Raw genomic sequence first — 26,252 nt, 5'->3', positions numbered from 1 at the left:
ACACATTTTTATTAAAAAAGTTAAAATCTCAAGAGCCTGAATGCAGTGTATGTGTCTCTAGGCACCAAAGGTCAAACAACATGCACGAGTCATCAGGCTGAAATGGGTTAAGGCAGCAGAGACTTTTCTAACGTTTCAATGGCTTGCAATGTTTTATGTACAGTACCGTACATTACGTATTTCCTGCACAGTATATGGACTTACTCTTGCCATTTCAATTTTACTGTATGTGCAGAGCTGTAAGACTCTTACAGATGTAATTACAACACTATAATATGATATTGCAAGGTTGAACCCATTTAATATCATATCACTAGTGTTGTAAATCCATTTGTAAGAGTAGGCCTACTTCTACTTTGTACAACTCTGTGTTTGTGTTGTCAAAGAAAGAGGAAGGGCCAAAGATGAATAGCTCTTTGTTGTTCACCTGACTTACCAAAAGCAAAGCAGGAATGAGGAAGTGAACAGGTTAAGTGTTCATAAATCTGCCCGCCAAAGCCAAGAGTACAGGAGGAAGGGCAAACACACAGCAAACCACAATCAGTGAACACTCAGATATGAGCACAATGGCCATTACGTTGGCTTTGGTAAACAGAAAGACACTAAGTAATGTGGACGGTTAGTAGAGGATTTGATGTGTGTCCCGTAACAGGATAGCCTTTGCTGCTGAAACATTTCAATCAAGGTATATTCATTTTCACTCTTTTTGTATGGTTTCTATCACATGTTTTACACAAGGGTATTTTCACTTCGTCTACTGTTTTTTTTTACTGTTTGAGAAGCTGAACTTGAGGCATGTGATTTGTTTTTAATAGACTTTTATCTGAAACAAATAATTTGGTGTGGACAGTGTAGCAAAGTTACATCCTCAAACACAGGTCTCTCAATAATGTTTTTTTTGTTGTTGACAAGCAAACGTATACTTCATAACAACAATTAGTGGTGTGCATTGGCACTGCCTTTACGATTCAATTCGATTGCAATTCGGGAGGTAACGATTCCATTCATTCCATTCAGATTCTACGATGCATTGCAATGCATTACATTTCTACTGAAAGCAAGGACAAAATTCAGTCATGAGGCAATGCAAACAGTCAGATTCTGAACAACATTTTATTGGCTGTTGTGTCTATCACTCCTGCCGCTCTGAAGTGTTTTAATGTAATGTAAAGTTCATTTGCTCTGGAAATGCCCACAGAAGTAACTGAAACTTGAAAAAATATGCTGCATCGATTATGGCATTTTACATAGAGAGTATTAGAATGCAAGTAAGTAGCCAGTGAGAACTAGAGTACCGGTAAGTAAACTTCTGCTTTAAATTCATATTGGTGTTATGGCCTGCTAAGCTATTATAGTCTATTGTTCCTGGGAATTGTATAACTGACACACTTGGTTAATGCACAACTTGCCTCAATGTGTTATTTTTAATGTCCATAGGCCTCCATGGATGAACAAGAGGGATGGAATTTGGATGCCCAGACAAAAAACACCCGCAGATCCCACGAAAACAACCTCCAGTTCATCTGCGAGCTCCCTGCAGAGGCAGCAGCGCAGCAGGCTTCAGGAGATGGCCGGGACGAAGTCGTGGTCAGACTCCCAGGGCAGTGCAATGTGCACCAGCTGCGGCTGCGTCTCTGCATGCTTGCTCAAGAGCGGAATCAGCTGCCAGACGCGCTTGGACTTTTGGACCCTGAGAGATATCGGCTGCTGTACACCAAGACGAATGACCTGTATGAGATATACGACGACTGCCAAGTTCTCAAAACACTAAACGTGCCCTGGTCTCTGGACTCCCATGGCATTAGAACAACCCGAATCTGTGTCAGAGAAAAGAAAATGGTCTACGCGGACGATGTTTCGAATTACCAGCAGGAGCTAGCCAAGCTTATTGGTCATGATTTGAATTCGACTTCAGGGAATAGGTTGAGTGAGCTGAGCTTCACGCGCCGAAAGTTTGCCTCGCCCCGCAGGGAGGAGCTGAAATGTAGAGACCGAAAATCGTACGCCATTGAGCCGTGGACCACAACCACGCCCCTCCCAAAAGACCTCCAAGAGTGGCTGGAGCGCAAACTGCCAGTCACAGTCTATTTCAAGGACAGAGGCTTTTGTGTAAACACTGACATCAAAATCTCCCCAGATAATCTGTTAAAGGGACTGCAGAAGACAGTTAGTGAAATGGACCCTTCCTTTGACTGGTCCACGCTGGATGCAGTCTTGAAGGTCTGTGGACGAGAAGAGTACCTGATTGGTAATTCCCCGCTGTGTAATTTCCTTTGGATTAGGACCTGTCTCAAAAGGTCGCAGGAACTTCACCTGATGATCACGAACATGAAGTCTCTTCCAGAGGACACTGTGAGAGGTGAAGCCTGCCCCCTGGTGGACAATCTGACAAGTCTGTCCAGCTTTCACGAGGACCTGGCTCTTGACGGGAAGGAGATGGATGAGGTCCTCATGATCTCTTTGTGGGATTGCGAGAGGAAGTTCAGGGTTAAACTTGTGGGCTTTGATGTCCCTGAGCTGCCAACCAAAGCACCACAAAATGTTCAGGTCGAGGCTTTGATCATCTTTGGAAACAAGATACTCTCGTCTGTGTGCTCAACCCCAAAAGCCTTTAGCGATGAGGTTCTGTGGAACACGTGGCTTGAGTTCGACATTCTCTTGAAGAACATCCCCCGTGGCTCCAAGCTTGGATTCATCATTAACGCCTATGACAGCTCCACAGCAAAGGAGTCAAAGTCGCCAACCAATGCAGGAAAGGTGCCAGACTATCAGAGATGCAAGGGAAGCGTGCTGTATTTTGTGAACCTTCAGCTGATCGACCACAGGTCTGTGCTCAGCCAGGGGCCCCACATCCTTCACATGTGGCCTTTCCCCGAGCAAGAGGAAGAGGTTTTCACCTTTGAGGCCGACAAACTGTCCACGGCCACCAACCCTGACGTGGCTACGTCCATGGCCATCACCTTCCTTTTGGATCGCTACAGTTTCCCCGTTGTCATCCCACACAGCCGAGGCATTCCCAACACCCTGTCCCCTCCAAGCGTCACATCACCAACATCTAGTAATTCCAGTTCGCCATCCGGTCAGTCCACCCCTTCTCCAACGTCTCCTTCAAAATCAGTTGACCTGGAAGTGAAATCTCCCTCGTCGCCCTCGACATCCACGGTGTCCCACAGAGACAGACTGAGGAGGTTCCGGGAGGAAAGCGTCCGTTACACCTCGAACCTGCCCCAGTTCCTGCGAAGCATTGATTGGCTGAACCCTGACGCTGTCCAGGACATCCATTGGCTGTTGGGCCACTGGCAGCCACATGACCTTGAACTTCCTGTGGCTTTGGAGCTCCTGAGCGTGAACTTTGCGGATGAAAGGGTCAGAGGCTTGGCGGTCCAAAGGCTGGAGCTGCTGTCCAACGAAGAGGTGCTAAGGTACCTTCTCCAGCTGGTTCAGGTTAGTGAGACATGGCATGCTGCTCTTACTCTCAATAGTACACTTACAAAGCACCAGTGGGCAGTCATGGGTGAGCGGTTAGGGCGTCAGACTTGCATCCCAGAGGTTGCCGGTTCGACTCCCGACCCGCCAGGTTGGTGGGGGGAGTAATCAACCAGTGCTCTCCCCCATCCTCCTCCATGACTGAGGTACCCTGAGCATGGTACCGTCCCACCGCACTGCTCCCCATGGGGCGCCACTGAGGGCTGCCCCCTTGCACGGGTGAGGCATAAATGCAATTTCGTTGTGTGCAGTGTGCAGTGTTCACTTGTGTGCTGTGGAGTGCTGTGTCACAATGACAATGGGAGTTGGAGTTTCCCAATGGGCTTTCACAAACATTCACACCTTGCGGAGGGCCAAGATGCTAAGCAGCCAATCATGTTAGCTATTTTTTTTGAGTGACAGCGGTTTCCAAAAAATCAGAACCTTCTCCAGCTGGTTCAGGTTAGTGGCACATGATATGCTGCTCTTACCGGATACACAGATACATGGATACACCAGTCACGTCGCAACAAGATGAAGCGACAAAGAATCGCTGGGCTGTGTAGCAAGAGCGATTGAAGCGACAGAGTATGTCCATTAAAAGCAGAATGCAAGTGTTCCAACATTCCCATTGGCTGTGGCGACTGTCGCTGAACTGCATCATAGCTATTTGGCATAATATTCACTGAGGTCCAACTACAAACTGTCACTTTGATGCCGCATGCTGGTGAAATGCAGGCTAACAATTCGTTTAAAATGAAATAGAATCACCACAGACCATATTTTTGGAGTTTTAAACTCTAAAAATGAATGATGTCCAGTGATTATCCTTTATTAAAGCGTAACTCTAATGCTTATGTAGTGGGCGAGACCGTTACAGGAAGTAGTTCGACTACGCCACCCCCGGGGGTGGAGCCCCCGGAGGAAATGAATTAGGGGTAATTACAGATACCCCGGACCAACACACAATGTACCCGCACAATAGATTACCAGGCAAACACAGGTTCGTGCACAATGGAGACAGAGACAGTGGTGACAATTAATAATTCAAATCTTTATTATTCTTTTCCTTATAAAAATGTTTGTCACTCTTTGTATAAAAATAATATGCACGCACTTACAGGGGTGGGTGTTCTGCCACAACACCCGCAGATCAATAAACACTTTACCCACTGCTTTTTCTTGTTCACAACCAGTTACAGTGTGGTGGGTGTTCTGCCACAACACACACAGATCCACAAACAGTGTAGTCACTAGGGGTAGCCGAAATGGCTCAAATGGATTGCACAGACACAGATACTTTAGCCTCTGGGGCTTATCTTAGGCATTTCAGGTTGGTACCAACTCAAAAGGGTTAATAAAAGAAAATAAATTAAATAATTCACAGCAAACCAAATAAAGCAAAGAAAACAAAACACTGCATAAGCAAAACCATAAACAAAAGGATTAAGTCAAAAATCAGCACACAGGGTTAGAAGAGGGGCACAGCAAACAAAAGTAAAAGATGGGAAGTAGAGTTAGTCCAGCCCTGTTAGCCTTCTGGCCCAGGGACTAATAGTGGCCGTACCACACGCACACACACACAATCATTACACACACACACACACACACACACATACACACACACACACTGAACTAGAGCGCGCCAACGCACACGCACACACGAATGTCCAAAGTTCGGAGCAGCAGCCGAGATACGGGTTCCCGGCTTCCAGAGGCACCACACAACCGGGGCTAAAAGTCGCCGCTCGTGCACCTAAACGCGTGGAGTGTCTAACCACGGCCACACGGATACAACCTGCGAGGGAGGAGGAGAGCGTTAGCCAAGCTAGCAGGACACCCACTATCACACGATTCTGCTGCCGAGAGGTTACCTTACCCGGAGAGGAGGGTGCACCGATGCGCAATTCTCACAGTCGGAGTGCCAATACAGAGGTACACGGCCGAGGCGCCGGTAGCGACCACACTCTGAAACCATAATAATGGCCGTCGTTAGCAACCATGGTACGAAAACAAACAGTCAGGGCTGGGTAAAGGCACAAGCTAACCCACTATAATACATACCGGCGTGCAGGAGACGGGAAAAGCGCAAGGTAACCGTTGGTATTGTCCACCGAAGTCCTTGCCAGTGGAGAAGCAAGAGATCACTCTAGCCAAGTAAGAGACGCCAAGTTGGAATCACAACCTATAGAACAGCAGACGCGAAGTTAGCCACTAGCTGCTGGCTAGCACATAAACAGCGACAAGAAATGGTCCACATACTCTCACGAGGACAAGAAATGGTCCACATCTCCTAGATCTGAACTGGACACCGCACTCCTCTCGACGGCGAGGGGAGAAGCAACCACAGCATTCGCCGGTGGCGATGAAACGCGCAAAGGGGGACTTTGCAGGCTTACCGAATACTAGCCACTGGCAGTGTTTATGAAGAGACTTCCCATAAGCCTCTACGAGCGGCGTGGTGACGTGTGCCGCAGCGTCAGACTTTCCCTTAAAGGAGCAGCGCTCCACTACAATCCAAATGTAGTGGGCGAGACCGTTACAGGAAGTAGTTCGACTACGCCACCCCCGGGGGTGGAGCCCCCGGAGGAAATGAATTAGGGGTAATTACAGATACCCCGGACCAACACACAATGTACCCGCACAATAGATTACCAGGCAAACACAGGTTCGTGCACAATGGAGACAGAGACAGTGGTGACAATTAATAATTCAAATCTTTATTATTCTTTTCATTATAAAAATATGTTTGTCACTCTTTGTATAAAAATAATATGCACGCACTTACAGGGGTGGGTGTTCTGCCACAACACCCGCAGATCAATAAACACTTTACCCACTGCTTTCTTGTTCACAACCAGTTACAGTGTGGTGGGTGTTCTGCCACAACACACACAGATCCACAAACAGTGTAGTCACTAGGGGTAGCCGAAATGGCTCAAATGGATTGCACAGACACAGATACTTTAGCCTCTGGGGCTTATCTTAGGCATTTCAGGTTGGTACCAACTCAAAAGGGTTAATAAAAGAAAATAAATTAAATAATTCACAGCAAACCAAATAAAGCAAAGAAAACAAAACACTGCATAAGCAAAACCATAAACAAAAGGATTAAGTCAAAAATCAGCACACAGGGTTAGAAGAGGGGCACAGCAAACAAAGTAAAAGATGGGAAGTGGAGTTAGTCCAGCCCTGTTAGCCTTCTGGCCCAGGGACTATTAGTGGCCTTACCCACACCGCCACACACACACACACACACACACACACACACACACATGCACGCTCACACACACACACACACACACACACTGAACTAGAGCGCGCCAACGCACACGCACACACGAATGTCCAAAGNTCGGAACAGCAGCCGAGATACGGGTTCCCGGCTTCCAGAGGCACCACACAACCGGGGCTAAAAGTCGCCGCTCGTGCACCTAAACGCGTGGAGTGTCTGACCACGGCCACACGGATACAACCTGCGAGGTGAGGAGGAGAGCGTTAGCCAAGCTAGCAGGACACCCACTATCACACGATTCTGCTGCCGAGTGAGTTACCTTACCCGGAGAGGAGGGTGCACGATGCGCAATTCTCACAGTCGGAGTGCCAATACAGAGGTACACGGCCGAGGCGCCGGTAGCGACCACACTCTGAAACCATAATAATGGCCGTCGTTAGCAACCATGGTACGAAAACAAACAGTCAGGGCTGGGTAAAGGCACAAGCTAACCCACTATAATACATACCGGCGTGCAGGAGACGGGAAAAGCGCAAGGTAACCGTTGGTATAGTCCACCGTCCTTGCCAGTGGAGAAGCAAGAGATCACTCTAGCCAAGTAAGAGACGCCAAGTTGGAATCACAACCTATAGAACAGCAGACGCGAAGTTAGCCACTAGCTGCTGGCTAGCACATAAACAGCGACAAGAAATGGTCCACATACTCACGAGGACAAGAAATGGTCCGCATCTCCTAGATCTGAACTGGACACCGCACTCCTCTCGACGGCGAGGGGAGAAGCAACCACAGCATTCGCCGGTGGCGATGAAACGCGCAAAGGGGGACTTTGCAGGCTTACCGAATACTAGCCACTGGCAGTGTTTATGAAGAGACTTCCCATAAGCCTCTACGAGCGGCGTGGTGACGTGTGCCGCAGCGTCAGACTTTCCCTTAAAGGAGCAGCGCTCCACTACACTTAACTTAATTCTGCTTAACTCTATTTCTGTTTTTCTTTTGTAGACCCTTAAAGTGGAGCCTTATCATGACAGTAGTCTGGCCAGGTTCCTCATCCAAAGAGCCCTCAGAGTATGTACATGAAATGAATGAGAAATTGAACTAATAAAAAAGTGCATGCTTTTCAACAAAACATGTTAATGCTAAAGGGGCTCCAGGTAGGATTAAAAGTTTAATTAATCACGGTCCCGAGTCAGCCGATGCTTATGCGAGTCATTAGTAAGTGAACGATGGCTCTCGTGACCACTTCCACGGTCCGCTGTCAGAAAACCTCACATGCAAGTTTTGACAGCGCGGTCCGAAGGTGTGTCGTGGGAAACACTCTTCATTTGAAAAATCGCTTTACATACCGCATTCAGATTTGTATCAACTGCTGGCATTTCGTGATGAAAAACAGTCTCACACCGAGTTTATTTAAACAGCATTTTTTCATTACTGTGTAGATTTTGAGACAGGCATTCCGCGGGCACCACGGAAATGCCGTCATCCTACCTTGTGCCCCTTTAAGTTAAAACATTGTATATTTGTTCTTGACAATAGCTTACAATGAAGCATATGCATGCCTCTGATGCCTCTGAAAGTGTGACACCGGAATATGTGATGTCAGCATGCTGACTAAGTTTTTCCTCTCCTCAGAGTAAGAGAATCGGGCACTTTTTCTTCTGGTACTTACGAAGTGAAGTGGCTGGATGTCCATTCTTTCGTGAACGCATGGCAGTGATTTTGGAGGCGTACTTGTTGGGCTGCGGTCAGGCCATGCAGTCAAGCTTTCAACAACAAGTCCAGGTGGTGGACAACTTGCATGAAGTGGCAAGTGCTGTGAAGAAACTATACCCTGACAAGAGTGATCTCCCACCCTCAGGTAAACAACAGCAACAACAACAATAAAAACAAAACAACAATCAGAGATGGCACCTTAGCCAGTGGTTGATGCTTGTTTTTGACGCCAATTTAAATATCTGTCACAACCGTCTCTTGGGAGCCAGATAACCGTAATTTTCCAGTCTGGAAATTTTTTAGGATGTCATGCTGTTTTCTGTATTTCTGGTCCAGCTACTGACTGCCACAATCGCACTAGCACTGCGTTCGTGTGTTATGGGCCCAAGAGATGGAACGCCCTCCCCATCGACATTCGATCAGCCACCTCCATCGACTCCTTCAAGAAGCAGCTGAAGACCCACCTTTTCACCCTTGCCTACTCCTAGCTGCCCAGGCTACACAGCGTTTCAGGCGTCACAGCGTCCTTCAGCCTGGTTTATTCTCAGAAACTAGGCTGACTGCGTGGGTGACGCCCCCCGCAGTCACTCTGGTGCATCTCCCCAAAATTGTAAATGAACGCAGTCAGCTACCCAGTTAACGGCAGCAGGAGCCGCTGTGATTGGTCCTCTTGACCAAGAGCCCTCACCTCACGCTCGAGAACAAACAGCTACCTTGTTCTCACCTTCACCAGGCTACGAACTGTTAGATCTTCTCTAAATAAGTTGCCCTTGCTTTGTAGCTTCATTTAATTAGACGAACCAAAGACAACAAGTGCACTTGCAAGTTATGACGCTGAAGTTATATGGGACAGCTGAACAGTGTTTCCGAGGAAACATTCCGCTTCGTGCGACCTATTTCTCGTTCCAAACTACCCATGGTGGCTGCTAGTGCGATCAAAAATGCATGTGACATTTATTAAATGTTTCATTTTCATTGTCGCCGAGTCTGTGTAGCTGCAAAGCAACAGACACGGCTAGTTTACTTCTTGTATCGAAGGCAGTTTGAACAATCATCTCGCGGCCCTTACCGCTGTGACGGATACGGATAGCGCAGACCTAGATTGAGCAAAAATCAATACTAACTGCGTTGACCTGTAGGCGACAGGCTGAAAAGAGAGCATAACTCGCCCTTTAATCTGTTCATAGCCCTTGCAGATGGCCGCTGGTCTCTGCCAGAGGTTTCTTCCTGACTACATAGGTTTTTCTCAGAGCTCATTGAGCTTTTCTGCCCTATAAACCATGAATCAAGTGAAAAGAGTTTTTCTTCACCCCTGTTGCCATCAGGGGCCACATCTGAGTGCCCCATTCAGTGTGACTATTTGTCACTAATCCTGTGCCTAATCCTTGTGGACCTTATGCCTCTATAATCTCTACTCATGTCCACTTTAAACTCTTTAAACTTATTTTATTTTCTCTACATCTACTTATCTACCTATCTACTTATTTTCTATATTCCGTCTAGTTTCTTCTTTTGTCTTCTTGCTATTCTTTCTTGTTTCTGTCTCTCTTTTCTACTTTTCACTTTTTATTTCCATCTTCAACATTGTTGTTTATCCATTTGTTAAGCACTTTGAGCTGCATGCCTTATATGATATTGTGCAATACAAATACAGTTATTATTATTATTATTATTATTATCATTATTATGACCACTCAGAGCACTCAGCTCTGGCCTGACATTAGGACTGTGGAGTTACCTGTAGGAGCACTTTCAGCACTCAGGTCTGACTTGTCATTAGCACTGTGGACCTAAGAGCTCAGGAGAAAAAATGATTAGTCATCTTGAAGGAAAGGGTTCTTGCGTACAGGCCATGGCATCTATGAGTATGATATTTGCAATAGATTGTTTCAGTCCTTTTGAAGATTTCTTTAAACGTTTTTATTATTATTATTAGTTGTTGTTGCCCATCCACAAACAACTTCTCCACATTATTTCAATTGTATATTTGTATGTAGTGTACATGGTGGAGGGTCCATCTGTGTTAGCTCCATCTTGAACGATAGTGCACCTGTACAGTTTGTATTCTCCAAATACTAAAAAACATACTCCATCCTAGAACACATACTCCAAATATCTTTCCAAAATGTATTGCTATGTTGTAAGGTCTATTGATGTTGCATACAATTTGGGATGATATTTTTAGTATGTTAAGACTTGTAGAGATTTTTTTTGTGATAAACCATTTCCTCATCAGAATGGCCAGGTTATCGGAAGTTGAAACTGGCAGGATTTCTCTTTTAATTAAACTTTTTGAAATATTGTTTCTTTTGTACTGAAGCTGCACAGAAACTGCAGGAGTTGCTGCAGAGCTACAGCTTTCCGTCTTCGTTCCAGGTGCCTTTTGACCCCCGCGTTCGAGCTGGACAGATTCAGGTTCGAACTCTCTCATCCTCAAGCTCTTTATTGAAATCACTGACTAATCCATGATATAATGCTTTGCAAAGACTGAATGGATACCGTATAACTTAGTATTTCTAGTCAGTAACTAGGTATTTGGTTTCTTGTGTAAATTACCTAAAAAATGCATCACGTAAAAACCCATTGTTTAAAATCTGTTAACTTGACAGGTGGTGAGTAAAATTGTCTTCATGCCAAAAACATGCAATGCTGTATAAACAAAGAAGCTGTTTAGAGGTATATGGATATTTTTGAAATGACAATGGTTTTGTCCCTTTTAGAATGCCCGTTTTAAAATTCCTTTTAAAAATAGCTCATTTACGTGGCTAAAATGCACCTGTCAAAATGGATTTTTTAAATCATTATCCAAGTCGTGTTTATAGTACGTAAACAGATTTGTTTTTTTTTTTTAACCATGCATTTGAAAAAAAATATCCACATGTGTAACTAGTAGCACCAAATTGACCTCTTGCCTTCTGCCTTTTTTGCCCAAGCTGGACAGATGCAAAATCATGGCCTCCAAGAAGAAGCCCTTATGGCTGGAGTTCTCATGTGTTGACCCGCACGGCTCTGCCAGTCCTCCAGTGGGAATCATATTCAAACAGGGCGATGATCTCAGACAAGACATGCTCGTCATCCAGGTGAGAAACAGCAGGAGGAGGAATGGACTACTAGGCTCTAGCTTTTTACCTCAGTTATGAAGCCTGTTATTAGAGTCTAAAAATAAAATCGCGATACAAGTGCAATTGTAGGGCCTATTCACAGAACTGTAATGCAGTAATGGAAGTGAATACAAATGTGACCTGCGGTATAATTGCAATTGCAAAGTGATTGCATTGATGGTTGGCATGGTGAGGCATTCTGGTAAATAAATGACTGAGGATGATGGATATAGCACTGTTGTAAAAACCTGTAAAAATACCATATGCCTGCTGAAGCCAGTTTCCACTTGCTAATACGGTTGCAGTTTTATCTTTTGCAATCTACTTGTCGATGCCTTCACCTTCATTCACTCTCCTTGTTTCGCTTTAGACATTGAACATTATGGATTCAATCTGGCAGGAAAGATCTTTGAATCTCAACCTCGTACCCTACGGATGTATATCCACTGGGCACAACATTGGTAAGGACCACATCAATCAATGTTGTTATTTCGCTGAATGATCAATGAAGATCTTGCTTGTCAATATATTTATACTTAGAACTGGAGGTGTGAGGTGAATGTGCTTGCATCCAAGTGATGTGTTGTGTTTAACAGCTGCAAGTAAAATGTGACTTCATGATTTAGTGGACTTGCTCCGGCCTTCTATATTTTTTATGCCTCTAGCTCAGGGCTATTCAAATAGAGACCCTAGGGCCAGATGTCAAGGTTCTGGGCCCCCCACAAGGTCTGAACAAAATGAAAACGTGTGCTATATATGTGGTCATGTATAATTTGCGGTCATGTATAATTTGCAATCACTAACACTGGAGGTTGGGGATATCTCTCTGACGTCTAGCACAGTCAATAATCAGAGACCACACACACCCTCTTCATCATCATTTCACACTGCTCCCATCAGGACGGAGGTATAGGTCACTCAGATGGCGACGAGCACGTTTTAGCAAAAGCTTTATCCTATCTGCCATCACGGCACTGAACAACCTACCGCAATAACCCTGTATGGTCCCCCCCCCTGGTTATGCAATTAATGTATATAGTATGTTGTATGAGTACATGTGTTGGAGTGCGCATGTACAGGTGAATGTGTGTATGAAGGTGTGAGTATGCCTATGTGTATGAATGTACAGTATATTGCATGTGATGTCCTTATGTTTGTCCCTGTGTATTTCAATAGTGTACTGCTATCTGTTTCATGTCTTAATGTTGGCTTGTAACATGTCTTTGACGGTGGTGAAAACAAATTTCCCTCTGGGACAATAAAGGCAATCTAATCTTGAAAATCTCTCCTATGCATTCACATGAGAGTGAAATCTTCTCTTAACCCATTTTGTCCTAAGCCCTTTTTGGGAAAGGGTGCCCTCTTCCTATTAAATCCTAAATATCTCAGCCTCCGAAGCACATACAAACATGAAATGAGTTACATTTAAAAGCCAAGACCCTCCCCTCGCATTGTAATGTGTTCATTCAGCTCTAACATACCCACATAATTAATAAAACAGCTAAAATCTCAAAATCCTGAAAAACCCGTATATGTGTCTCCAGGACACAATGGGTTAAACAGTCTGATAAAACAACCTTCATAAGGCTGGAGTTAGATTAGTCTCAACCTTGTTTTGCTTGTGTCACAGGCATGATCGAGATTGTGCGAGATGCTGTCACCATTGCCGCAGTGCAGAGGAGCCAAGGAGGAAATAAAGGAGCATTTAAGAACGATGCCCTGTTCGAGTGGCTCAAGGACAAGTGCCCATTGCAGGAAATTGTAAGCTTCATTGTGTTTCACTGTGCCTGATCCTCAAGGCTCTCAATGCCCCTTTGACCTCATCATACAGTGAGCCTGACAACGCCCCCTTAGTATTAAAGGAGTCATCCGGTGTGAATTGGCTTACCTTGTGTTAAAACGTGATGACGAGCCCTAACTTTTGCCACATACCTCGCCTCCATAGGTCCCCTACATTCCGAAGTCTGAGCGCTAGTCAGTATTTTAAGAGCTACAGGTAGGTGAAATTTAGCTTCTGCTGTGATGGACCAGCACCTTTTTAGCCATTGTTATAAATCTCTACTTGCCACCCATTTACGAGGCTCAAAGTTGTAGAGGCTTCGTCACAGCCCGGCTACAGCCTGCACTACAGAAGGTCTACAGTTACAGACACTTCACTCACTCAATCCATGCCTGCAGTTCACCTAGGGGGCGCTGTCGTGAGAGCGCAGTCAATTCATTCCGAATGGAGTCTGCACTCACCCGTTGGCGCCCCTTTATTTATAACAATGGCTAAAAAGGTGCTGGTCCATCACAGCAGAAGCTAAATTTCACCTAGCTCTTCTGAATTCTGAATAGCGCTCGGACTTCGGAATGTAGGGGACCTATGGAGGCGAGGTATGTGGCAAAAGTTAGGGCTCAGCCTCACGTTTTAACACAACGTCAGCCATTTCACGCCGGATGACTCCTGTAGCCTCTTACTGCAGCAGGGGTCGCCGGTGACCCTATTCACTTGCTGAAAATGCTTAACTGCATCATAACAACATTGCCATGACATTACAGAGAGTTATAGTGCTGCGCTAAGGGGTTAAAAAAATGAAATAGTCTAATGCCCCCCAATGGCAATTAAGCACCGCGCCCTCTCAGCTGTATCCTTCCCCACGCCGCTGGGGGGCTGTAATGCAGTGAGAAACACCACTGTAGCACCTTGGATTTACAATTTGTCACTTACAGCAAGTTTAACTTCTTATGACTTTCCCCTGTGTAAAGATCATGCCTTAAAGGGACACTGTGTGAGATTTTTAGTTGTTTATTTCCAGAATTCATGCTGCCCAATCACTAATGTTACCTTTTTCACGAATACTTACCACCACCATCAAATTCTAAGTATTCATTATGACTGGAACAATTGCAATTTTCATACATGAAAAGGGGGATCTTCTACATGTTCCGCCATTTTGAATTTCCAAAAATAGCCATTTTTAGCTGCAAAAATGACTCTACTTGGACCATACTAGAAAATATTTGTTTCTTACTTGGTAAACTTTCGTGTAAATATCAAATTTGGCGATAGCCAACCCAGTTTCAATGAGCAGCATAGTTGCAGTACCTTTTTTGACCATTTCTTGCACAGTGTACCTTTAAACATTTACTCTACTGTGTTTACTTGTTGTAGGAAACTCATAAAAAAAAGTTTGTTGCTCATTCATAAATTTCGTACAAATTGGATATTGTATTGCTACTGCTGTGCTCTGGCAAGTTTTAAAGTATAACACACCCCCTGCTATAAATGGGCGAGGACCACGTCGTAATGCATTACTAAAGGTACTGTGTAATATCATAGTTGTAGTGGTGTCAACAATGATCGATTCGGCGATGCAATCCAATGCGGGGCATGGACGATCCAGAATCGATCCGGCAAGTTCCAGAATCGATCCGGCAATTTTTAAAGTTTCAATTACTTCCATGGATATTTTGGGAGCAAATGAATGTTAAATTAAATAAAAGCACTTCAAAACATTGCAAGACTGATAGAGACTGATACGGACTGATACAGAAAACAGCCAATAAATTGTTGCTCAGTATCTGACTACTTGTATTGCCTCATCATGACTGATTAAACATTTGCTTTGCTTTCAGTAGAAATGTAATGCATTGCAATGCATTGTAGAATTGGATCGGATCGGATCGCATAGAATCGAATTGAATCGAATCGCTACCTCCCGAATTGTGATCGAATCGGATCGTGAGGGCAGTGCCGATCCACACCACTACATAGTAGTGTAGTACTATGGTAGTAAAATCTATTCAACCACTATTACAGAGTGGAACGGCGTGGAATGGTGTGCATTATGGGGCTACAATAGGGAGGGAAATATTACACAGTAGACACAAGTAGCTAGCTATGAATGCATCAACCCCTTAGCACAGAAACTGCGTTATAACCTTATTGTCTTCAAAATTGTAATGACCAATAATGAATTGACTGCGCTCTCTCGACAGCGCCCCCTAGGTGAACTGCAGGCATGGATTGAGTGAGTGAAGTGTCTGTAACTGTAGACCTTCTGTGGTGCAGGCTGTAGCCGGGCTGTGACGCAGCCTCTACAACTTTGAGCCTCGTAAATGGGTGGAAAGTAGAGATTTATAACAATTGCTAAAAAGGTGCTGGTCATTGGTAATGTCATAGCAATGTTGTTATGATGTAGTTGAGTGTTTTCAGCAGAGTGAATAGGCCAGTCAACGTGCCCAGTAGATTTTATTCCTTGTCTCTCTCCTGCCCTCCTATCTGCAGCACTACCAGGCGATGGAGAGGTTTGTCAACTCACTAGCGGGGTACTGTGTGGCCACCTTCGTGTTGGGAATTGGAGATCGCCACAATGACAACATCATGATTACTGACAAAGGTATGTGTGGCTGCTGACTACAGACTGTGAAAGTATAGGGAGGAAATGATGAATACATAAACAGGGTTGATATTATTTTGGCTTGGTGTCTGATTTTAGGCGTGACAGAATTTGTTTGCAAGAATAAAATGTAGTCATTAGGTTCAGTTTGTGGAGTATGGCGTGCTCTTATCCAGATAGTTTGTTGGCTTCTTGGGTTTGGGTGCTCTTTAGTCCAAGGTATAGTAGTTCCAGGATCAAAAAATGAGAATAAATTCTCTGACTAAGGCACTCCAAATTAAAATGTCTTTATTAATATGACAGGTCCTACATGGACATATTAAAAACAAGGCCCACGCGTAGCGGCATGAGTGCCTTCTTCAGGGCAGTAACACAAAAGAACAGAGTAGTGCATTTGTTAGGGGTGTAGGTAAGGACAGGTGCAGACAACTAGATGATTAGTGCTGAGCTTCTCCAACTGCTGAGCCCGCCTCTCACACAGCTCCCAGCAGTAGAGATCTGTCAATCAAACTCGCAAAACAAACTTGGGCCCGCCTCTCACTCAGATCCCAGACAGTAAACATTCACAAAATCAACAAAAGGATACATATTTTACATGTTGTAAGACTACACAATCCACATACATGTACATGAAGTAGCCTATAAATAGATCTAAGCTCCATGTTTTCTTAAAAGACCATAGCATGCTAAAAACAGTTACAGAAAAGGTACATAATCTATTTCTTCATTCAAGCCTGGAAATTCCATTGCTTTTAGTTTCCAAATCCAAAATGTTTCTCGTTGCAATAATAACTTGAGTCTATCACCACCACGTATTGATGTTTTTACAATTTCAACCCCTTGAATTTTCAGGCTTGAAGGATCACTGTGGTGTACATCCTTGTAGTGTTTGGCCATAGGGTAATCTTCATTCTGGACTCTAATTGCATACTTGTGTTCATAAAAACGCTGTTTAAGTTTTCTTTTCGTCCTGCCAACATAAAAACATCCACACGGGCATTTAAGACAGTACACCACATATTCAGAATTGCAATTAATAAACCCATTCGTCTTGTATTCTCTCTGTGTTCTCGGGTCATGCAAACTCTTGCTTTGGATAACTCCTCCACAATGGTTGCAAGAACCACATCTATAAGTTCCTTTTAACTCTGTCTGTAGCCATGTTTTTTGTTTGGGGGCTGGTAGGTAGCTCCTTACAAGTGTATCCTTTATAGATGGTGCTCTCTGGAATACAGTAATGGGTGGATCTGGAAAGACATTTCTTAAAAGTGGATCACTCTGCATCATCTTCCAATTAGATTTGATAATTTGTTTCATTCTTTGGGCACAACTGCTGTATTGTGTGACGAAACAAGGTCTAGAGTTAGTGTTGGCTCGGTCAGTTTTCTTATTTTTCTTTTTTAATAAATCAGACCGAGGTATTGAGCGGGCCTTCACTATGGCATTGTCAATTAACTCAGGAGAATAGCCTCTTGTGCAGAACCTTGATTTCATGTCTTGAGCTTGCTCTTCAAAATCAGCATCTCTGTCACAAATGCGTCTGAGACGCTGAAACTGGCCAAAAGGAATGTTATTTTTGAGACTCTTTGTGTGAATGCTATCAGCCCTCAGTAGTGTATTTCTGTCACTGCTCTTCCTATATATAGAAGTGTGCAAAACATTGTCATCATCTATGGAAATCAACAAATCCAAGAAACTGATTGATGTTCTTGAGTATTCAATGGACAATTTTATGTTTGGATTAGTAAGATTTAAGTACTCATGAAACTGTAGTAGCTCACTCTCAGTCCCTGACCAAAGCAACAGGATGTCGTCGATAAAGCGAGACCAGAACACCAGCTTATCACAGAAGAGATTTTTAGATTGATTAAATATGTATTTTTCTTCCCAATAACCCAAAAAACAAATTGGCATAATTTGGCGCAAAACATGCACCCATGGCTGTGCCCTTGAGTTGCCTGTACAAGGAGTCTTGGAAAAGAAACACATTATTGTGTAAAGTCCATTTTGTGAGAAGGAGTAAAAATTGATTAGGTGGCAGAACATCAGACCTGTATGACAAGTAATGTTGGAGAGCTTCAAGCCCCTCCTGGTGGTCAATATTGGTATATAAGGCAGCTACATCAAGAGTCACCATATAGCAATTTGTAACATCTGCAATGTCTCTGAGTTTGCACAGCACATCAGTTGTGTCTTCAATGAAAGACGGCAGATCTCGCACCAAAGGTTTAATGAAATGATCCACAAATTGTGAGCAAGGCTCAGTTAAAGACCCATTGCCTGAAATGATAGGCCTCCCTTCAGGATTCTTCAATTTTTTATGAACCTTTGGGAGCATATAAAAACATGGAAGCTGAGGATTTTCATTCAATAAGAAAGCAAATTCATTTTCTGATATCCAATTCTGGTCTTTAGCTTGGAGCAAAATGTCCTTCAGTTCCTTTTTCATATTTTCAATAGGGTTCCTTCGTAATTGTTCATAATAAGCATTGTTCCCTAGTTGTCTCAAGGCTTCAGTAATGTAGTAACCCTTGTCCAAAACAACAACGGCGCCACCTTTGTCGGCCGGTTTCACAACAATGTCATCATTTTTTGCCAAATCATTGAGTGCATTTCTCTCACTTTTTGAAAGGTTGTTTTTTCGTCTGTTTTGTTTATTTTCCAACATTTTGTCCATATCATGTGAGACCTTTTTAGTGAAGGCAATCAAGGTGGGGTTGGAACACATTGGCATAAATTTGGACTTGGGCTTAAAAAGTCTCTTGGCATCGTGAGTGGAGTCAGAAGTCAAAGAGGGCGTGCTATTCAGGTGTGCATTGTTCTGATGGTACCAAACTTTTAGGTGGAGATTCCTATAGAATCTAAAAAGGTCCACCTTGGTTTTAAAAGCATCAGAGTCACATGTAGGGGCAAAAGTCAGTCATTAGGTTTATCTCGTTTCAACAATGGTTAAAATTGCAGGCTCAGGACTTTCTTCTACGATCAGGGTTGCATAAATATACAGACAAATGGCCAGAGTTCAATACTGCATGTGCATTTCCATTGTTGCATTGATTCATAGACAGTGTATTATATGTTTTTTTCCCCATACATTTTAGGTCACTGCATGAACCTTTTTACTGACATAGACTCAGTCATAAATCATACCATTCCCAGACGGATTCATGTAATTATTGGGTAACACTTTATATTAACGTCTGCTTATAAAGACTTAGTAATCAATTAACTAATGATGAACAAAACATTAACAAATGCTTTTTATTATTAGATACATTTTGTTCATACTTTATGAAATAATAATATACAAATAATATGTTCACGATTTCACAAATCTTTTAACAGAGTATTATTAGTCATTTACAAACAATTTGTAAATGTTTGATAAATATAAAATATTAATATAACATTTACAAACATTTACAAGTCATTTACAAACATTTGTCAATGCTTTCTTCATCATTTGTTCATTATTTACCAAGTGGTGTTATTATGAGATGAAGGGACACTGGGAACAATACTTGAATGCCTGTGGAGATATGCAGGGCTTTTTCTGAACGGGGAAATAGGGGCGCTCCACCCTCATAACCCCCCCCCCCCCCCCCCCCCCCCCGCAACCTGCCATGATGCTCCCTCATGCCAAACATTCCTAGAAAAAGCCCTGATATGTTTAATGTCTCGGAGTGGAGACACCATTCTGATGTCTTTCCATCATCCTCACTGTCCTCCTTGACCCATGGAGGATATTAGCAAAGTGGAAGGTAGAGTTGTAGCTGTTGCTCAGCAACAGAGGGGCTACGAAGTGTCCTTGGTTGTTATTATTTCATTGGTCCTTAATAAACACTGAAATGGGAAGAAAATAAATGCTGCTTATAGTGATAATGCGTGTTCCTCTGGTTGGTTACATGTGTTATTATATACACGTATAATAATAAAATGGAGAAATTGGAAGAGATTAAATGTTGTTTTGGATTAATGAGGTGCTTTGGTGTCCTCCTTCCAGGTAATCTATTCCACATTGACTTTGGCCACATCCTGGGCAACACCAAGAGTTTCCTGGGGATGAACAGAGAGAGGGTGCCCTTCGTCCTCACCCCAGATTTCCTCTTCGTCATGGGCAGGGTGAAGGGACGCTCCAGCCTCTACTTCCAAAGGTTCCGGGTGAGTTTTTTTCCCCAGAGCCATGGCATTCTAGCCAGGCTGTGTCCTCCTAGTGACGCAACACTTTCAGCGTTCAGGTCAAGAGCAATGCAAGTACTTTCTGAGTTCCCGAAAGTACGGGAAATCCTCCCACTTTGTCGGTAAGCAAACAACCATAAGCAAACCAAGGGAGGCGGGTCAACCATGCCGTTTGGGAAATGTTATGTTATGCTCTTGGTCAGACCAAGTCTCAAAGAGATTCGAACGTCGATGATAATCAGGCTAATGGAATTCTAGCCTGGGCGAAAGCCGACTGTTGGGCTAAGAGGAATCTGTCTCCATGGAGGATGGGAGGTGGTCTGATCTTACTCTGCCATTTAAGTTCATTGGAGTTCCGAATTCAAATGAAACCCATCTTGTGCTTTATTAGCATGACTGTTGCGATATAGTGTTGCAAAAACATACAAATAACAACACGAAGGTGTGAATAGTGCTGCCATAACCAATCAGTGATGGACTTTGCGGGTGAGTTCTGCGTCACCACTCTCAATTGTTGGCTGATAGGCTAAACAGTGAGCGAATTGAGCTTGGAGGGTTTCGCCAGACTATGTGCGGAGCCACAATGTTTGGGTGGAGTACATAGGATGGCGTCGCCAGGCTAATGGGATTCGAGAGTTGTGACAACCGAGACAGCCGAAAGTAGATTTGCCACTTGCCTCAATGTAGATTGAATCAGTGCCTGGAAGCATCCTTCTTTCCATAGACTAACACAGAACCACTACATAACAAGCCAAAATGAAGGAGAATATATATATATATATATATTGTTATTTTTTTTCTGGATAATTACCAACAAATACATGCACTAGCAATAGGGTTATTTGTTATTAATTTGTTAAAATTTGCTGACATTATGTTAAATCTGTGAAATAAGACCTATTTAAGACATGGAGTATCACTACAGCATGCTGTGGAAGCTACTTCCTGGCATTATCAGAGCAGGAGATGAGCGCCATGAGTAGCCCTGAGCGTTAGAAGAACTGGAACAGAGCGGTCAATGGGAGAAGCTTGACTCTCCTATTAGGTGGCTCAGTTTTTTTTTTCCACCATCTTGTGTGATGACTTTGTTTGGGGCAGGGAGTTCGTATCTAGAACAGAAGGTTGAATGAATTGATACACCTTTATTTCCCCAAAGGGAATCTGTCTTTGGTTTTGGGAGTACAATAAACATTTGGACAGACAATTACAATAGTACACAAAGACAAGACTAGACTAAAAAGACAAACAAAACATACAAAGTATAGTAGAATAAAAAAAAAAAATACAGAACTGTCTGAACTTAACTTATTTAAAAGTTGTATGCTTCTAGGCACAAAAGATGTTAACCCTTAATTTTAGAAGGGCAACCTGTATCTAAGGTCAGAGGGTAGGGTATTCCAAGAAAAGGAGGTGAGATGGATCGTCCAATATTTTTAAGGTTAAAGTAGTCGTGTACTCATCAGAAATGTTCCTGATAGATTTAACTACTGTACCAGTTATTTTAGAGCCTAAATGTGTGATTTTGTCCAGCATGTTTCTGTTTTCAACAGAAAGACACCTTCCCCAACACTGAAGGGCACAGGTCACCACACTCTGTATAAAAGTCAGATAAAACAATCTTAAAATCACTGTTTCAATCTTGAAGCAACGCAGTTTGCTTAAAAAAATAAAGTCTCTGTTCCCTGTCTACCTTATGTATTGTCCGGGAAGAGGAGCGGACAGAGGCGAGTTACCCTGGCTAAATGTCCACTGGACATGTTTCTATTTGTGTCCACAGCCGTCAGTATAGAGAGTAATGCCGTGCAGCTCCTGTGTGGAGTGGACATTCCCTCCTATTACACAACACAACTCAGCGCAGATGAACCTGTGACATTGACATTGACATTGATCTTGTCACACACACAGGGGCGGATCTAGTCATTTTGGGGCCCTAGGCGAAATATCAACATGGGGCCCTTATAAGTCATTATACAGACATGAAATTATGCGTTTGGGTGCTATTTAAGTGTTTTGAGTCGTATATCTTCGATAACTTCGACTGCATAAGTGGCAACTGCCTACTTTTTTGTGTGTTTACGGCAACTGGTGTGACAGTTGGGGCCCCTATGGAGGACAGATTTGGGCGGGGCCCTAGGGAATTGCCTAGGTTTGCCTAATGGAAAGTCCACCCCGCACACACACACACCCCTTATTAGCACCCTAAAATATGACTGAAGTGCCCTCCAGCAAGGCACCTAACCCCACCTGCATGAAGCTACAACCCCCCCTCAGACCCAAAATGCTGAAATAACACTGCAGATTGTTTGTGCTACGTTTGTGCCGGATTGTGCTGTACCATTATTTCATTTGTGCTATTAAGGCTTTTGAGTAATTTAAATACTCAAATACTCATACTGTTAATAGATTTTCTGACCTGTGACGTCACACAGACCCCCCCCCCCCCTCCACGTTCAAATTTCTCCAATGTAGTCTCAATCGAAGGGAATTTGTTTGTGCTCATTTGTGCTGTGAAAATTAACACTTCAATCACTTGTTTTGTAAAGTTACAGCCGTTTTATTTTACTATTATTATGCTATTATTATGCAATTATTTGAATAATAGCACAAACGAATATTTTACAGCACAATCCGGCACAAACATAGCACAAACAATCTGCAGTGTTATTTCAGCATTTTGGGCCTGAGGGGGGTTGCAGCAGCTTCACGCAGGTCCTAACCCCACATCACTCCAGCCAGGGACTGTAACCAACCACACCAGAACTGCTTTGCATAAAATGACACCTCTTGCTGTTAGAGCTTTGGCCTCAGGATGGTGGTCCAGGTGTGAGAGAGCATATATGCTCCCTCATCCGTGTTCATGGTGGTTGGGCTGCGTTTTTCGGATCCTTATTGACTCCTTATTTCAACAGTGATACCTGTTGTTCTCTTGTTGTATGATTTTTAGCCCAACCACCATGAATTTTGTCAATCGTCAATTTTGGAACGACTTAACAACTGGAATTAAAACACAAACTGAGCTTAACACATTAAAAAGAAAAGTGAAAAAAGAAAAAAAAAGTTTAAAAAAACTATTGTTTTATCAAGACGACAAGCAATAGACTGACAACAAACACATACACGCAGTCGCACACACGCACACACACAGACATATCCATGTTGAATTCTTTTTCTCTTTTTGTGCAATGTTTATGCTATAATATGCTGTGTAATGCTATAGGAAACACGTTTTAAGATCACCTGCAATTGTACTGTACATCTGTATATTTTACTGTATGTACGTAGTGTTTTATTAGAATAGGGACTGGGGTTGCAAATTAGCCAGCTGGCTAGAGACATTTTATGTGTCATATTTCAAAGTGTCATGTAATGTCACTATCTCCCATCTTGAGATCTTGTTCATAATTAAAAAATACAGTGTCTCAAAAAAAATCACCAACAAAAATGATTTCCTATCTCTCTCTCCTCTCTTCCTCTACCCGCACAGGACATATGCATTGAGGCCTATCCCTCTATATAGGATATATGCATTATGCATATCTCTCTCCTCTCTCCTCTCTCTCTCTTCCTCTGCCTCTATAGGACATATGCATCGAGGCCTACCTCTCTCTTCTCTTCTCTTCCTCTATCCGTATAAGACAGATGCATCGAGGCCTACCTCTCTCTCTCTTCTCTCCCTCTATCCGTATAGGCCATATGCATCAAGGCCTACCTCTCTCTCTCTTCTCTTCCTCTATCCGTATAGGCCATATGCATCGAGGCCTACCTCTCTCTCTCTTCTCTTCCTCTATCCGTATAGGCCATATGCATCGAGGCCTACCTCTCTCTCTCTTCTCTCCCTCTATCCGTATAGGCCATATGCATCAAGGCCTACCTCTCTCTCTCTTCTCTTCCTCTATCCGTATAGGCCATATGCATCGAGGCCTACCTCTCTCTCTCTTCTCTTCCTCTATCCGTATAGGCCATATGCATCGAGGCCTACCTCTCTCTCTCCTCTCTCCCTCTATCCGTATAGGACATATGCATTAAGCCTGTATCTCTCTCCTCTCTTCTCTATCCGTATAGGACATATGCATTAAGCCTGTATCTCTCTCTTCTCGTCCTCTCCCTCTATAGGACATATGCATCGAGGCCTACCTCTCGCTGCGCTCCCAGTCGCGGCTGCTGGTGACGCTCTTCTCCCTGATGCTGCTGACGGGCATCCCGGAGCTGAGCACGTCGCAGGACATGCGCTACCTGCGCACCGCGCTGCAAGAGGAGCGCGGGGAGGAAGCGGCGCGACAACACTTCCTGCAACAGATTGCCATCTGTGAGCAGCTGGGCTGGACGGTGCAGGCCAACTGGTGGTTTCACATGGTGGCAGGGATTAAATAAATACACTGTAAAAAAAAATATCACAAGTTTACTATTCCAAGTTAATTTAAAGGGACACTGTGTGAGATTTTTAGTTGTTTATTTCCAGAATTCATGCTGCCCATTCACTAATGTTGCCTTTTTCATGAATACTTACCACCACCATCAAATCCAAAGTATTCATGATTATGACTGGAAAATTGCACTTTTCATTCATGAAAAGGGGGATCTTCTCCATGGTCCGCCATTTTGAATTTCCAAAAATAGCCATTTTTAGCTGCAAAAATGACTGTACTTGGACCATACTAGAAAACATTAGTTTATTACTTAGTAAACTTTCATGAAAAGGTGAAATTTGGCAATAGGCATCACAGTTTCTATGAGCAGCATAGTTGCAGTACCATGTTTGACCATTTCCTGCACAGTGTACCTTTAAAGGGACTGAACCGTCCACTGTTTCTGTGAATGTGCTCATATCTCACCTCCCTCCAAGTTGAATGATTGAGTGTTTGTTTTCTACCAGTCGTTCTCTGTGGCTGTCAGAAATGTTGGGCCCCATGAAAGATTCGAGTTTTATAATAATCATAATAATTGTATTTGTATAGCACTGTATCATACAAGGCATGCAACTCAAAGTGCTTAACAAATGGCAAAAAAACATCATTGTTAGAGATGGATTTAAAAGGAGAGGTAGAGAGGAGAGACAGAAATAGCAGGAAGGCAGAGGAAGAAGAGATAGATAGAGATTGTAGAGTCATAAGGTCAACGTAGCTTAGGACCAGGATTCTTAGATGTGTAAGGTCCATAGAGGCTGGGTCAAGCATAAGTCATAGATAGTCACACTGAATTTGGGCGCTCAGATGTGGCCCCTGGTGGGATCAGGGGTGAGGAAAAACTCCCTTTTACTTGATTCATAGTTTGCAGGGGGAAAAAGCTCAATGGAGGTATGAGGGGAAAAAAACTATAGCCAGGAAGAAACCTCAGGCAGAGACCGGCGGCCACCTAGGGGAGCCCCCTGCCAGGGCTGGTTGTGAACAGTAAGGACTTAAGGGCCCTTAAGGGCCCCTGTCAGTGCTGTCAGTGCTTGGGCCCTTAGAATCTGTAACACCTCCCCCCCCCCTAACGGCACCCATGCTGGTGATATTGCTTCTTGGCATATACTATAACTATATTATTGAACCGATTGGGACCTCTTCACCATTCATTTTTTTGATTGGATTTCTCTTGTTTTACCAGCCGTTATCTGTGTCTGGTGATATTCCTTCTTAGCAAATACATCATTGAACCGAATGGGAACTCTTGTTACCATTCAATTTTTGATACCACCCGGTTCATTTTCAGTTTGAAGTCCATGCAGCTGAAACATCAATAAAACATGGAGCAGAGTTTTTCCGCCGCATCTTCTTTATTTTCTTTTATTTTAGAAAGCAAATCGTCCTTGTTCTTGCCTTGCCTTGTTCACTTTTCAATAAGTTCAACAAGTTTCATATAATTTGACTTGACTTGACTTGACTTGATAATTTTTGAGGCACTCATGGTTACAATTTTTATACTTTTTTTTTGGCTACGATGCCTACGCGTTTCGGTCCTTTTGGCCTTCTTCAGACCGTACCAAGGACGTATCAAGGCATTATTTCGCCGTGAAGAAGGCCATAAGGGCCGAAACACGTAGGCATTGTGGCATAATAAAAAGTACAGTGACTCAGAATCTCTATGAGTGATTCTCCCATTCGCCTGCGCTTTTAAGTCCGTGGATTTTATTTGCCAATTCCACTAACTATTTACTGCATCCAATGATGTTTTGGACATTAGAAAACATTTATCTTTCATATA

General features: G+C 43.4%; 1 protein-coding gene across 1 annotated transcript; it reads left to right on the top strand.

Annotated features, from left to right (window-relative positions):
- The first annotated feature begins 606 nt into the window (after window positions 1–606).
- On the top strand, window positions 607–25,806 carry si:rp71-17i16.5 (phosphatidylinositol 4,5-bisphosphate 3-kinase catalytic subunit gamma isoform). The gene is made up of 11 exons (XM_063207956.1): window positions 607–685; window positions 1,438–3,444; window positions 7,700–7,765; window positions 8,330–8,555; window positions 10,731–10,825; window positions 11,344–11,490; window positions 11,882–11,972; window positions 13,142–13,272; window positions 15,782–15,893; window positions 19,894–20,051; window positions 24,183–25,806. Exons 2-11 carry the CDS (start codon window positions 1,444–1,446, stop codon window positions 24,438–24,440), a joined length of 3,285 nt encoding a protein of 1,094 aa, XP_063064026.1. The 5' UTR covers window positions 607–685; window positions 1,438–1,443; the 3' UTR covers window positions 24,441–25,806.
- The last annotated feature ends 446 nt before the right edge of the window (window positions 25,807–26,252 follow it).

This window comes from Engraulis encrasicolus, chromosome 10 (genome assembly GCF_034702125.1).
Source record: "Engraulis encrasicolus isolate BLACKSEA-1 chromosome 10, IST_EnEncr_1.0, whole genome shotgun sequence".
Lineage (NCBI taxonomy): Eukaryota > Metazoa > Chordata > Actinopteri > Clupeiformes > Engraulidae > Engraulis > Engraulis encrasicolus.
This window is presented reverse-complemented; position numbering and strand designations above follow the sequence as displayed.